This window comes from Leucopleurus acutus (assembly GCF_964270905.1).
Source record: "Leucopleurus acutus genome assembly, chromosome: 2".
NCBI lineage: Eukaryota > Metazoa > Chordata > Mammalia > Artiodactyla > Delphinidae > Leucopleurus > Leucopleurus acutus.
In genome coordinates, this window is record NC_139143.1 from 18,588,782 (window position 1) to 18,603,384 (window position 14,603).

Genomic DNA, 14,603 nt, shown 5'->3' on the forward strand with positions numbered 1-14,603 from the left:
GTCTTGGCTATTGTAAACAGCACTGCAATGAACATTGGGGTACATGTATCCTCTGAAACCCATGTTTTCCTCCAGATATATGCCCAGTAGTGGGATTGCTGGATCATATGGTAGCTCTATTTTTAGTTTTTTAAGGAACCTCCCTACTGTTCTCCATAGTGGCTGCACCAATTTACATTCCCACCAATAGCGTAGGAGCGTTCCCTTTTCTTAAAGGATTTTTTTAATAGTCCCATGATGCAAGGAAATAAAATGAGGCAAAAGGAGAAAGTGCATTTGATTCATGTCCTAAAAATGAGACAGTCATGGAGGCAGATATATACATAGAGGGGCTCAATAAAAACGGCTAACATTTTAAAGTCACTGAGTCTTTGCCAGGAACATGCACGATCTCATTTTATTTTCACAGCACTCCTGGGAGTAGGTATCATACCTCACGTTGAAAAGTTTGGAGGATACTGACACTCCAAGAGGTGAAGTGACTTGCCCAGGGTCACACAGCTTCTAAGTGACCTTCAAAACAGGATTTAAACGTGCATAGCCTGCTTCATTAAAATGCATCAACAAATATGTGACGTACTGAAAATATGAAAAAGAGACAAGCAGGTCCCCTGACATCTGGAACTGACACAGCCCGGCCTTGATGTTGCTAGGATTGGCCTGGCGCTCACGGCTAAGTCAGAGTGTTCTGTTGAACACAATGTCTCAGGACATGAGCACCAGACAAGAAGCCACTCTGCCCTCTGATCTTAAGCTCAGATAAAAATAAGAGCGCTCTGCCAGCCAGAGAAATACTGGACATCCCCCTACCCAGGATAATATGAATGACTGCTGTTCTTTACCAATTAAAACTGAAGCCTCGCTTCATTCCCCTCACCTTATAGACAGAATTTATTAAGACACCCAGTCATAGAATTATCCCACTTGCCGGCAGCATCTAATCCAGGGCAAAGCCCCCCTTCCTTGAATCCTCCCCCAGATCAGCCAGCACAGCCCAGATGCTGTAACAAATCCTTGTGAACACGCTCTTGCTAAGATGCTTCGTGGTTCCCCATGGTGGACAGTCCCCTCCCTACATTGAACATTAAAACCCATTTGTTTTATTATTTATCCACAGGTGCGTCCTGGTGGTCTGTGGCTGAAAGGCAGTGACAGCCGTGGAGCTGAAGCCCTCACTGCTTCTGACTGGAACCTGGACCCAGGAACCCTCCATAAAGCTCTTGTTGGAGACACCAACTTGGTTGGGAGGTGAGGTCCTGCAGAGAAGGGCCCTGGTAATCCACTGAAGCCCTTCAGTATGGGGTCAGTTTCGCTTTCCTAGGAACAAGGTGCCTTGGGATTTTTCGGTCATGTGATCAAGTCTATATTGTTCTTTGGTGAAATAGTGGAATATGGCCTCTGCCCTCAAGACGTTTAAAATCTAATTGGGTGCCGACACTCAAGGCTGGTCTATGCTATACATTTTGGCATTTCCACTGTGAGTCGTGAGTCAAAAAGAAGACTAACTCTTGAAATCTTACTTATTAAAGTTGGTAGTTTAAAGAAGGCCTAGCATTCCTAAGAGCATTTACAGATCCAGGCTCTGTGCTGGTACTCCACGGGGACCATCGCCGTTAATCCTCCCCAAAATCTCATGAGGCAGGAATTAAGACTTTCTCCACTTTTACAGATGGTAAAAATGAGGCTCAGGAAACTTTTTTTATTCACAGATAGTGGACTTCCTGAGGTCAAGCAGCTGGTGGAGCTGGGAGTTGACAGCAGGCAGACCCCAGAGCCAGAACGCTCAAACTCCAAGCTATACTTCATAGTGTATGTTAATTCTTATAATAAAATCTCTCTGGAAACCCCTTTTCTTTTTTCGTTAATTAATTTTTATTGGAGTATAGTTGCTTTACAATGGTGTGTTAGTTTCTAGTGTATAGCAAAATGAATCAGCTATATGTATACATATATCCCCTCTTTTTTTAGATTTCCTTCCCATTTAGGTAACCACAGAGCACTGAGTAGAGTTCCCTGAGCTATACAGTAGGTTCTCATTAGCTGTCTATTTTATACATAGTATAAATAGTGTATATGTGTCCATCCCAATCTCCCAATTCCTCTCACCCTCCTGGAAAGCCCTTTTCTATAACCTAGATTTGGTCAGGCCATGGGCCAGATCCCGTCTCCCCATTTAGGAAGCCCTCTGCTGTGCAAGTTTTGACAATAGAAAGCAAAAGCTATAAAGCAAAGCTTCAGGCATCACTCCTTCTAAAAGTGTCATATTCGTTTTTTCTAAATACTTTTGAACACCAGATTACAGCCACACACTCACAGCCCAGCACAGGTCCCAGGTTTCTGAGGCAGATAGAAGACCTGGTTTTTATCATCACCACTGCAAGCACATATCGACACCAGCCACTCTAAGAATTTATACCTCCTCCTTCCCCTCCCTCCCCTGAGAAAATGCAGGCAAAAAACCCACCCAGCCCTGTGGTTAAAAATTCCATGAAAATTACATCTGCATCTCCAAGCCTAAAAGAACCAGTGTGATGTACCAAATATTGTGACTCTATATGGGAGCTTATTATAATGGTACAGCCACCTCTGTGAACATACGGTTCAAGTATGAGACAAAGGAAAGTCCACCATCCTTCTGCCTTACAAAAATGAGTGAGATCGTGGCTCTATTTCCCTGCATGGAATGTATTCATTTCAGAGCGTGCTCCTGAATCAGGACACTAGGGCTGGAAGAGCGGCAGTTTGTCATCCACAGAAAATCACCCTTTGGGGCAAAGTGACATGCTAACATAGAAAAGGAAGGAATCAGAAAAAAAAAAAAGAGAGAGAGAGAGAAAGCAGAAAGGAAATCACTTGGCTAATCTCATTCAAAACTCAAAAAAGTGAAAATGCCTTTTTAGGGTAAACAGAACAGGCTACTGTGTGATATTCACTCCCCAACTCATACAAAACTCCATTTACCAGTCCACAAGGAACCACCATTACACCCTCTCACATTCTAACTTCCTTAGGTTATCTCGGTGCTCTTATTGTCTGCTGAAGAAGATAAAGCTTGCTGGGGCCCAGCGGGGCAAAGGGGGCTTTGGTGACAGGCTGAGGAGTTTGTCCTCTTCCTGGAGCAGAGGGAAACAAGAGGGTCGACAGGAAGTTCAAGGCTGGTCAGGTTTCTGCACCAGCACAGGTGGGAAGTGTTAATTCTGCGCCCAAGAAATGGGACAGGAATAGAAAAGGAGGGGCTGATGTCAAGAGTCCTTTGAAGGGAACATTAATTGAGCGTAAAGATTAGTTAGACACAGGATGAGAGGGAAGGTGGTATTAAATGTGGCAGCAAGGTTCCAGCTGCTCTGGGGAGAGGAGCATGGAGGAGGGATTGTGGGCGGAATGCTCCCACTAAAACCAACAGAAGAGCATCACGGAACGGTGATTTTAGAATTGGGCTAAACTCATGGATACAGAAGATGTGGTGCATATATACAATGGATACCACTCAGCCATAACAAAAGAACGAAATAATGCCATTTGTGGCAACATGGATGCAACTAGAGATGATCATTCTAAGTGAAATAAGTCAGAAAGAGAAAGACAAATGCCATATGATATCACTTATATGGGGGAATCTAAAATATGGCACAACTGAACCTATCTAGGAAACAGAAACAGACTCACAGACATAGAAAACAGACTTGTGGTTGCCAGGAGGGAGGGGGTTGGGGGAGGGATGGAGTGGGAGGTTGGGATTAGCAGATGTAAGCGATTATATATACAATGCATAAACAACAAGGTCCTACTGTACAGCACAAGGAACTGCGTTCAGTATCCTATGATAAACCATAATGGAAAAGAATATTTTAAAAAAGAATGTATATATACATGAATAACTGAATCACCTTGCTGTACAGCAGAAATTAACACAACATTGTAAATCAACCATACTTCATTAGAGAAAAAAAGAATTGGGGTAAACTCCCAGTGAATGTGGGATGTCTGTAGACTCCCGTGGGACATCCCCAGGGAGTCCTTAGCAACAGCTCCTGGGGCTCAAGATCCTGTGAGAGGCAGGAGATGAGGTGGTAGGTCTGCTGAACACAGAGCAGCATAGATCGTGGTGGGGAAGATGTCTGCATAGAATCGTTTCACCAAAAAACTTTGTTCCTGGTATTTCCCCAATCTGCACCCTCCAACATCCCTCCTACAAAAGCTTAGCGCCTGCTGCCTTAGAGAATGAAGTCTCAGCTCTCCAGATGGGTTGTCCTCTCCCTGTTTCTTCACCCACTGAACTACCCCAAGGCTAGTTTCAAATGGAAATCTTTTGCGCTGTGCTTGACTCTTCATTCTCTCCTCTTCACTTTTACCCGTGTTGACAGTACCACTGTTTAGTGCCATTTAGCTTTAAGGGGTATTTAACTGACAAAATGGGATTACAGAGATGAGAGGAGGTGGGATAAGAGCAGGAAGGATGCGAACGTCAGATTGAACGCATAAAATAATAAAATCCATTGACACTTAACTCTGCTCTCACCTATTTGATCTCCTAGGATTCCTACAATAACCCTGTAAGGAAGATAACACAGGCTTTCATCATTAACCTCATTTATAGATAAGAAAACTGAAGCACGGTGAAGTTAAATGATTTGTCCAAAGCCTCCAACCAGGAACACCAAGTGCTGAACCTATTCATTCATTCATGTGCCAGGTACTGTGGCACTGTTCCAAGCACTGGGATAGAGGCTGAAGAACACAGTGGTGGATTATACAAAGCCTTATTCTACTTGGAGAGACAGGAAATAAACAAATGCGTAATATAATGTTACCAAGCGACAGTGCTACGAAGAAACATTAAGGAAGGTAAGAGACACAGGGAGAGGCTGGGTTCTCTCTTAAATGGAGTAGTCAGAGATTCTGGAGCCTAAGCCCTAGAGTACTGAGTACTTTCACCTCTGCTCCATACTCCAGACTCTTACTGCTGAAGGAAGTTAATGGTCATGAAATATTATGTAACCCTCTCCTTTTGCAGATGCTGCCCAGGGCTTAGAATGTGCACATTTGAGCACCAGAACCCATCCAGCACAAGATCCCCCCACTCCCCGGCCATCCAGGCTACAGGTAGCTCGCTTTAAACTCCCACAAAGGTGGACTGCCTTTTTCACATATAGATTATAAACTCCTTAGAGGCAAGAAGCACGTGTACATGGTTTACAATAAGTATAAGCCGATTAATCAGTTGACTGATGGGTAGCATAAAAGCAATTGAAAGAAATGGAAGACTGTTCCCCTTATTCAATAGTCATAAAGATGCCAGTCAATTCATTGGAGAGATTTTCAGATCTATAGGGTCTCTCCCCCAAAAAACCTAACCTCTCACCATTCCCTAAATCCCAGGAGCTCCTCTCATACACAAACCCATTGGGTAGCCCCCACTAGAAAACCAGATCAGTCCAGGTTACAGTAAGTAAGGTAGCTGGGTCAATTGGTGACATTTCTGCCAAGAGTGGAGAGTGGCAGAGGGGTGTGAAATGGAGACAGAATTATTAAAATCAATCCACGGAGTTACTGAGTGGAAACTGACTATAGAGTAAGTGACAAAGACAAAATGCGTTCAGCTACTTTGCGTTATCGGTTAAATTTTCACAAACATCTCTCAGTCATATATTTATTTTAAAAACTTTTTATTGATAGCACCATTGAACATCTTCACTTTTAAAGGTATGCGTCTGTGCATACATCACTGGGGGACTTCACATGCAATTAGCGATGAGTTATTGAAACTTTGTGTCTTAGAGTTTTAATAATTCCCCCAAATGTGACAATTATACTTTGGCAAAATCACCTGTGAGGACAGAAGGAAGACTTTAAGCAACAAAACTCCACAATACTGTAACATAATTTCAGACCTCCAGGAAGGGATTATTCTCCCTTGAAAATCATCATCCTTTCCAGATTATTCCCATCAGAATTCAGAGGAGGTTCAGTGTCTCTGGCCTGGCTTTGTACCAAGAGGAGCCCACTGATCCATCTAGCAATAAGCAAGAAAGTTCCACGTAAACAAAAAAGTCCAGAATGAAACACCTGAAAAGTTCCAGAAAAAGATGCACATTTTCATTAGCTAAACTCCAAATTGATAAGAACATTGAGATTACAGTGAGGATGAGGGTCTGATGCAAGTACCATTTGAGCAGCTACTTCCCCGATTCAACGGCTTCATTCCTGTTTTATTCCTGTGGCTAATCACATGTGAATACACTCAGAAGCACAAATAGGTGACAATTTATCAAGTGAACGACAAGGGCTGTACAATAGGCATGCTTACTCAGCCTACATTAGAAACCCAAATTAGGTTGCGTTTCGTCGTTTTTTTAAACCAGTCTTTTTTGCGATCTTTAATTGCAAGAGTGTGAAGATACATTACACGCGGGGTAATTTAAAAACAGGAAATGTATTTTGTACTCTTGGAAAAAAATGGATATGATTTGGCAAAGGATTAAGTGAGTCATGAACAATAAAAAAATGTTTTTAACATCCGAATTTGTCATAGCACTAAGATGCGCTGTTTGTCAGAAACCAGTAACAAAAAAATATCATCAAGTTTAAAATTGGTAGGAAATTAAACACCTTAACTCCAAGAATCAATTGTGCTGATGTAACCCCTTCTAAAGACGACTGTATTTTTATAAATAGTTTTATCTAGCCTTTAAAAATATTTTTTTAAAGAGCAAATTCTGCAGAGTGATTATATTAAAAGGATTATTGGGCCCTGGAAGGGCTTTCATCAACAATATCCCTCAAGGACCCGTAGGTTAAGTCAGTGGCTCAGAACTAGGGGCTATTCTGCTCCCCAGGGGACCTGTGGCAATGTCTGGGGACATTGTTGGTTGTCACAACTTGAGGGGATGCTACTGGCATCTAGGGGGTAGAAGCCAAGAGATGTTGCTAAAAATCCTACAAGGCCAAGACAGCCCCACACAACAAGGAGTTATCCAGTTCAAATGTCAAGGACAAGGAGATTGAAGAAGCATAGCAAAAGCTCTTGCTACCTCAAAAGGCAGTTTATTACAATCCAAAATCTACCCCAGTGATTTCTTTGACATTCAAAGCACCCATTCCTACTGAACTTTGAAGTTCCTGATTTACCTCCACTAGAGTTTGGCCAGCTGGTGGCAAAAAAAAAAAAAGAAAGAAGGAAAAAAAGTAACTAAACATGGAGAGTATTCTAAATTCTTCCTCAATGTCTCCCTATTTTATTGATCAAAAAATTAAAAGGATAATATTTTTTTCTGTCAACAATGGAACCTGGTAGCCCCACGGGTATTCATAATGGACAAATATCATGACAAAAAACGTAACCTCTATTTTCACAAACAGAGTTGAAAGTTGGAAAATAAAAGTAGACTTAGTTTTTCCTATAGCTGGTGCTGAAATAATGCGGAAAGGACTCTTTCCATAGAAATAGGAGGCTATCCCTCATCCCCAGGTTAGAACACCTGATGGCTGGTCCTGATCTGACACCCAGAGGATTCCCTAGACTCTTAAAAACTTATTTTCAGTTCCTAAAAAAAAAAGAGAGAATTTTCTGGAACTAACCTATGCACACAGGAACGCGAAACTGAGTAGCAGTATTTTTGTAATCTCAGGAAAAAAAACAGTGTTGTTTAGGCACCACTGCCACTTTGCAGGGCCCATTCAAAGGAAAAAAGAAAATGTTTATGTTTCCTTGGGAGAATTAAAATGCAGGACAACTAAAGGGAGAGTAAAACCCAAGTAAAAACACCATACAGCAGGCATCACAGTGCCTGAGTGGCAAATGCAAGCACCTAACCCGATAGAAAAATATTGCACTTAATTAGCTTGTTTGGACATTATTAAACACACCAAGCCCAACTGTCTTCAAAAGGTACTATTTCACATTGACTGCACTCCATAATTTGGTATGTTCGTAAATGTCCATCGAGATAATTTTCTGAGGTTAGATTTAATTATGTTGGAATTAAGAGCCTTTTCCTTTCCAGAAAAATACTTTAGAGATTAATTAAAGAACATTATTTGGATGTAAACTAATACGCATTCCTTTACCCAGCTGCACAAAAACTATAAAATTATAATTTTTCCCTTTTAATAAAAGCAGAATGATATGAGATCAAATTAGACCTTCAAATCTGGAAGTGAGAGACATTTCTTCTTTGGCTCCAATCAGTGTATCTCAACCAACATTTATACAAGAGAATTTGGTCCACAGTTTACTGTGGTGAGTTTCACAGAGAATCCTCTGTTTTGTGTGAGTACATGCCATGCTTTTAATATTAAAAGTAAAACTGTTGCCTTATATCTACCCCCATTTTAGCTATTAAGTACATACTATGTAATACTATTTAGCTATTAAGTACATACTATATAATAGCTATAGTACTATATAATACTATTAAGTATATATGCTTAATAAACTCCTAGGGATAAAAACATATTTAGGCATTTTTCTATTTACCTAATTCATGGCCAATTTAAACTCGGATAATAAATTTTCAAGGAATAAAAATTTTCCTATTCTACTGATCACAGTTGCTTCTTTATTTCAGCCTTAGAATTTAAAACTAAGACACAGTTTTTTAAATGGTGTTTGTGTTGAAAAATGTGGGTGCTTTTTCTGTTCCCAATCCAGCATTTCTGATGAGAACTGTGAAGATTCTAAACTGCACAGACTCAATGCTTACAGCCTGAGGGATGATCTTTTTCAGTCAATTTTGCAACCCATCAAAAAAGATTCTAGGGCTTCCCTGGTGGCAGCAGTGGTTCAGAGTCCGCCTGCCGATGCAGGGGACACGGGTTCGTGCCCCAGTCTGGGAAGATCCCACATGCCGCGGAGCGGCTGGGCCTGTGAGCCATGGCCACTGAGCCTGCGCTCCGCAACGGGAGAGGCCAGAACAGTGAGAGGCCTGGGTACCGCAAAAAAAAAAAAAAAAAAAAAAGAAAAAAAAAATTCTAGTTCTTTAGCAAGGCACCTCCCGTTTCTTATACTTATTTTGAGACTGTTCTGGTGAAAATATTGCTGCCTAAACAGTTTGTTAAATTCATGTCAGATGTTTCTCCAGTACATGGAACGAAAATCAGATTCTAATAGATGTATGAACTTGATAATATGGGTCAAGAGACATAAAAGAAAAAGGTAAGCTCCTTGAAACACATTAAAGGCAGCAATTTAATTAATTCTCATTTCTCCCTTGGACATACACTTTTCCATCAAAGTACTAGTTGGCAACTATAGTAAATGCCTTAAAATATGTCTAATTAAAGGAAAGTCAATCTAGCTTATCTTTTGGGCAAGAATGCATACTCAATGCCATATATTCTCCTATCCCGAGAATACTCATTTTCTCCTGGTAAATGCTACACAGATCAATGTGATCATATAAAAGAAGACTGAAGGGAAATTTGGGCAAATAAGTAAATCATTAATAAGCAATAAATGAAAACAGTCCTAACTAGACTGACTCTAAAAGACAGTATATAGGTACTGTGTCATACTTAAAGGAGTAGAAATATTCCCACACTTCCAAGTGAAAAAAAAAAGCATCTTATGTATTTGAACATTCGAAGCATCCTATAGCTGTAGTTCAGTTCACAGCAGAAAGTCTTTTTCTCTCTACCTCTCAAAATGAAGAAATCATCAAAATGCATTTTCTTCCTGCCTTTCCCCACCCCCAATAAACCTGACATCCTCTAATGTTCTGAGAATATTTTCTACCTTACTAGGTATTCATTTTACGTTTATTCAAAAATTAGTCAAAGAAAAAATTTCTGCAGTTATAGAGACTACTTAACTTTCCTCTTTTATGATCTCCCAGTGGAATAGAAAAGAATATAGCTATTATGGTTCTTAAGTTTTTGTTTGATGTGCTTGGCTATGAGCTCACCTGAGAGTCAGCTAGCCGTTCTAAGCAATTCCAAACAAAAACTACTTTGAATCCTGTGTCCACAATTATTGAGTTCCAGCCTTCAATGTCCCTGATATGTATACTAGTGCATTTGCTTCAGAAAATAAATGTTCACACAAAACTGTTGAAGAGCAGCATGAAACACCCAGGATAATGTAAAAGGGTTCTCGGTCACATAAAAATTAACAGACAAGTTCAACTAACATCCCAAACAGCCAAAACCCTCATTGAACACAGAGTGTGTGCACACTGTGAGTGTGATCAGAGTCTATGACCCACAAATCTCTTCCCACAAGCCCAGCTAGTGGTTCCAAAGTGCCTCACCTATACAGCTTACTGATGTGGGCACCAAACTAAAAATGTGTGCTGTTGACATAACGTGAGTCCTCCTGAGATTTGCTAAGAGCTTGTCCATGGTCACTCAGACAACCTTCCAAAGATACTTCAAGAGCCACTTCTGCTGTTTGTCGTCTCCCAAGGCCATCACTCCGGGACAAGTCCAGTGGGGGACAGCCATTGTGCTCGGCACAGCCATTGACATGGGCCAGAGGCAGTGCCCCGGGGGGACAGCACAGCTGCTTGGCGCAGCCCTTGGAGATGCAGGGTGAGCTGCAGAGCAGCTGCAAGTCCTTCTGCCCCAGGGGCCCCTTCAGGTCCACCTTCTCAAACTGGATGGTCACATTGTGGATTCCCGTGTTGTGGAAGATTTCTCGAATTTTAATACTGGCATCCTGATCTCCCCCATCCTGCTGATACTTGATGTGCAGAGTGGCAATGATCTTCCCACTTATAAGTTCCCAGATGTGAACTTCATGGACACTGCTAATTCCGGGCACAGCAGAGAGTTTACTCACTAGAATAGGGGAGAGAAAACAATAGCCAAGGTGAAGGTTCCATTTGAAACATGGAACCACCACGGGAGGATAGGGTCCCCTTAAGCATTCTCACCAGAATGATGTAGTTACTAAGAATAACAGGAAGCAAAATAGCTGTACCGTATATGGCTACATCTTCCCATACATTTTCCCATAATCGTCTTCTTCCTCTCTGAATTCCTCTACCATACACTGTTAGCCCATAAAAGGCAATTCAAGGGGCTTCCCTGGTGGCGCAGTGGTTGAGAGTCCGCCTGCTGATGCAGGGGACACGGGTTTGTGCCCCGGTCCGGGAAGATCCCACATGCCACGGAGCGGCTTGGCCCGTGAGCCATGGCCGCTAAGCCTGCGCGTCCGGAGCCTGTGCTCCGCAACAGAAGAGGCCACAACAGTGAGAGGCCCGCGTACCTCGAAAAAAAAAAAAAAGCAATTCAAGAAAATAAATTTCATAACAATCCTCCCCACAAAATGCCCAGGGTGGTTGAGTTTACAAGGCATTCGACGCTCTGATGGACTGGCGTGGGAATATAAAGAAGGATGCCTTTTTTAAAGGGGATTTGGCAATGTGGATCAAAAACCTTAACCAGCAATTCTAACACTAGGAATTTAACTGAAACAAATAACCAAATATTTATGTACCAGACTGGTTTGGACAATGCTTTTTGTGTTAATGAAAAAAAATGGAAATCGTTAAATCAATTATGTGATAGAATATGATACAGCTGTGAAAAAGTAAGTTGCATATTTAAGAATATGAGAAAGTGTACATAATGTATTTTTAAGTGAAAAAGCAAATAGCTAGAATGTATATGTGGTATGATATTCTTTCTTTTTTTTTTTAACATCTTTACTGGAGTATAATTGCTTTACAGTGTTGTGTTAGTTTCTGCTGTATAACAAAGGGAATCAGCTATACGTATATATATCCCCATATCCCCTCCCTCTTGAGCCTCCCTCCCACCCTCCCTATCCCACCCCTCTAGGTAGTCACAAAGCACCGAGCTGATCTCCCTGTGCTATGTGGCTGCTTCCCACTAGCTATCTATTTTACATTTGGTAGCGTATATGTGTCCATGCCACTCTCTCACTTCGTCCCAGCTTACCCTTCCCCCTCCACGTGTCCTCAAGTCCATTCCCTACATCTACATCTTTACTCCTGTCCTGCCCCTAGGTTCTTGAGAAAAAAATTTTTTTTTTAGATTCCATATATACGTGTTAGCATATAGTATTTGTTTTATTCTTTCTGACTTACTTCACTCTGTATGACAGAGTCTAGGTCCATCCACCTCACTACAAATAACTCAATTTAGTTTCTTTTTATGGCTGAGTAATATTCCATTGTACATATGTGCCACATCTTCTTTATCCATTCATCTGTCGATGGACATTTAGGTTGCTTCCATGTCCTGGCTATTGTAAATAGTGCTGCGATGAACATTGTGGTACCTGACTCTTTTTTTTTTTGCGGTACGCGGGCCTCTCACTGTTGCGGCCTCTCTCGTTGTGGAGCACGGGCTCCAGACGCGCAGGCTCAGCAGCCATGGCTCATGGGCCTAGCCACTCCGCGGCATGTGGGATCTTCCCGGACTGGGGCACGAACCCATATCCCCTGCATTGGCAGGCAGACTCTCAACCACTGCACCACCAGGCATTTCTCTAATGATTAATGATGTTGAGCATGTTTTCATGTGTTTGTTGGCAACGTGAATATCTTCTTTGGAGAATTGTCTATTTAGGTCTTCGGCCTATTGTTGGATTGGTTTGTTTGTTTTTTTGATATTGAGCTGCATGAGCTGCTTATATATTTTCGAGATTAATCCTTTGTCAGTTGCTCCATTTGCAAAGATTTTCTCCCATCTGAGGGTTGTCTTTTCCTCTTGTTTATGGTTTCCTTTGATGTGCAAAAGCTTTTAAGTTTCATTAGGTCCCATTTGTTTATTTTTGTTTCTATTTCCACTTCTCTAGGAGGTGGGTCAAAAAGGATCTTGCTGTGATTTATGCCATAGAGTGTTCTGCCTATGTTTTCCTCTAAGAGTGTTATAGAGTCTGGTCTTACATTAAGGTCTTTAAGCCATTTTGAATTTATTTTTGTATATGGTGTTAGGGAGTGTTCTAATTTCATTCTTTAACATGTAGCTGTCCAGTTTTTCCACTTATTGAAGAAGCTGTCTTTTCTCCATTGTATATTCTTGCCTCCTTTACCAAAGATAAGGAGACCATATGCACATGGGCTTATCTCTGGGCTTTCTACACTGTTCCATTGATCTATATTTCTGTTTTTGTGCCAGTACCATACTGTCTTGTTTACTGTAGCTTTGTAGCATAGTCTGAAGTCAGGGAGCCTGATTCCTCCAGCTCTGTTTCTCTTTCTCTTTAACTGTTCGGGGTCTTTTGTGTTTCCATAGAAATTGTGCAATTTTTTGTTCTAGTTCTGTGAAAAATGCCATTGGTAGTTTGATAGGGATTGCATTGAATCTGTAGATTGCTTTGGGTAGTAGAGCCATTTTCACAATGTTGATTCTTTGAATCCAAGAACATGGTATATCTCTCCATCTGTTTGTATCATCTTTAATTTCTTTCATCAGTGTCTTATAGTTTTCTGCATACAGGTCTTTTGTCTCCTTAGGTAGGTTTATATCTAGGTATTTTATTCTTTTTGTTGCAATGGTAAATGGGAGTGTGTCCTTAATTTCTCTTTCAGATTTTTCATCATTAGTGTATAGGAATGCTACACTATTTCTGTGCATTAATTTTGTATCCTGCTACTTTACCAAATTCATTGATTAGCTCTAGTAGTTTTTTGGTAGCATCTTTAGGATTCTCTATGTATAGCATCATGTCACCTGCAAACAGTGACAGTTTTACTTCTTCTCTTCTGATTTGGATTCCTTTTATTTCTTTTTCTTCTCTGATTGCTGTGGCTAAAACTTCCAAAACTATGTTGAATAATAGTGGTGAGGGTGGGCAGCCTTGCCTTGCTCCTGATCTTAGTGGAAATAGTTTCATTTTTTCACCACTGAGAACAGTTTCAAGTTCAGTGCTTGTGATTGGTCTGTTTATATTTTCTATTTCTTCCTGGTTCAGTCTTGGAAGTTTGTGCTTTTCTAAGAATTTGTCCATTTCTTCCAGGTTGTCCATTCTATTGGCACAGAGTTTCTTTTAGTAATCTCTCATGATCCTTTGTATTTCTGCAGCATCAGTTGTTACTTCTCCTTTTTCATTTCTAATTCTGTTGATTTGAGTCTTCTCCCTTTTTTTGTTGTTGAGTCTGGGTAATGGTTTATCAGTTTTCTTTATCTTCTCAAAGAACCTGGAAAAGGTTTTATTATTTAGTTTTTATTTTGTTTCATTGATCTTTGCTATTGTTTCCTTCATTTGTTTTTCCTTTATTTCTGATCTGATATTTATGATTTCTTTCCTTCTGCTAACTTTGGAGTTTTTTGTTCTTCTTTCTCTAATTGCTTTAGGCGTAAGGTTAGATTGTTTGTTTGAGATTTTTCTTTTTTCTTGAGGTTGGATTGTATTGCTATAAACTTCCCTCTTATAACTGCTTTTGCTGCATCCCATAGGTTTTGGGTCGTCATGTTTTCATTCTCATTTGTTTCTAGGCATTTGTTGATTTCCTCTTTGATTTCTTCAGTGATCTCTTTGTTATTTAGTAGTGTATTGTTTAGCCTCCGTGTGTTTGTATTTTTTTACAGTTTTTTTCCTGTTATTGATATCTAGTCTCATAGCGTTGTGGTCGGAAAAGGTACTTGATTGATTTCCATTTTTTTAAGTTTACCAAGGTTTCATCTGTAACCAA

General features: G+C 40.6%; 1 protein-coding gene across 4 annotated transcripts in view; it reads right to left on the bottom strand.

The window, feature by feature from the left end:
• The window catches only part of SLC30A10 (solute carrier family 30 member 10), a gene marked incomplete at its 5' end in the record, with an annotated part of 59,989 nt that overhangs the window by 16,020 nt on the left and 29,366 nt on the right, over nucleotides 1-14,603 (bottom strand). For 3 of the 4 annotated variants that reach the window (XM_082834043.1, XM_082834042.1, XM_082834044.1), the window contains one exon: nucleotides 5,668-10,776. In XM_082834043.1, the coding sequence (XP_082690169.1) occupies nucleotides 10,277-10,776 (500 nt within the window). In that variant the 3' untranslated portion in view covers nucleotides 5,668-10,276. Of the gene's footprint in view, nucleotides 1-5,667; nucleotides 10,777-14,603 lie in introns of those variants that run through there. The other variant, XR_014326016.1, reaches the window with a different exon arrangement.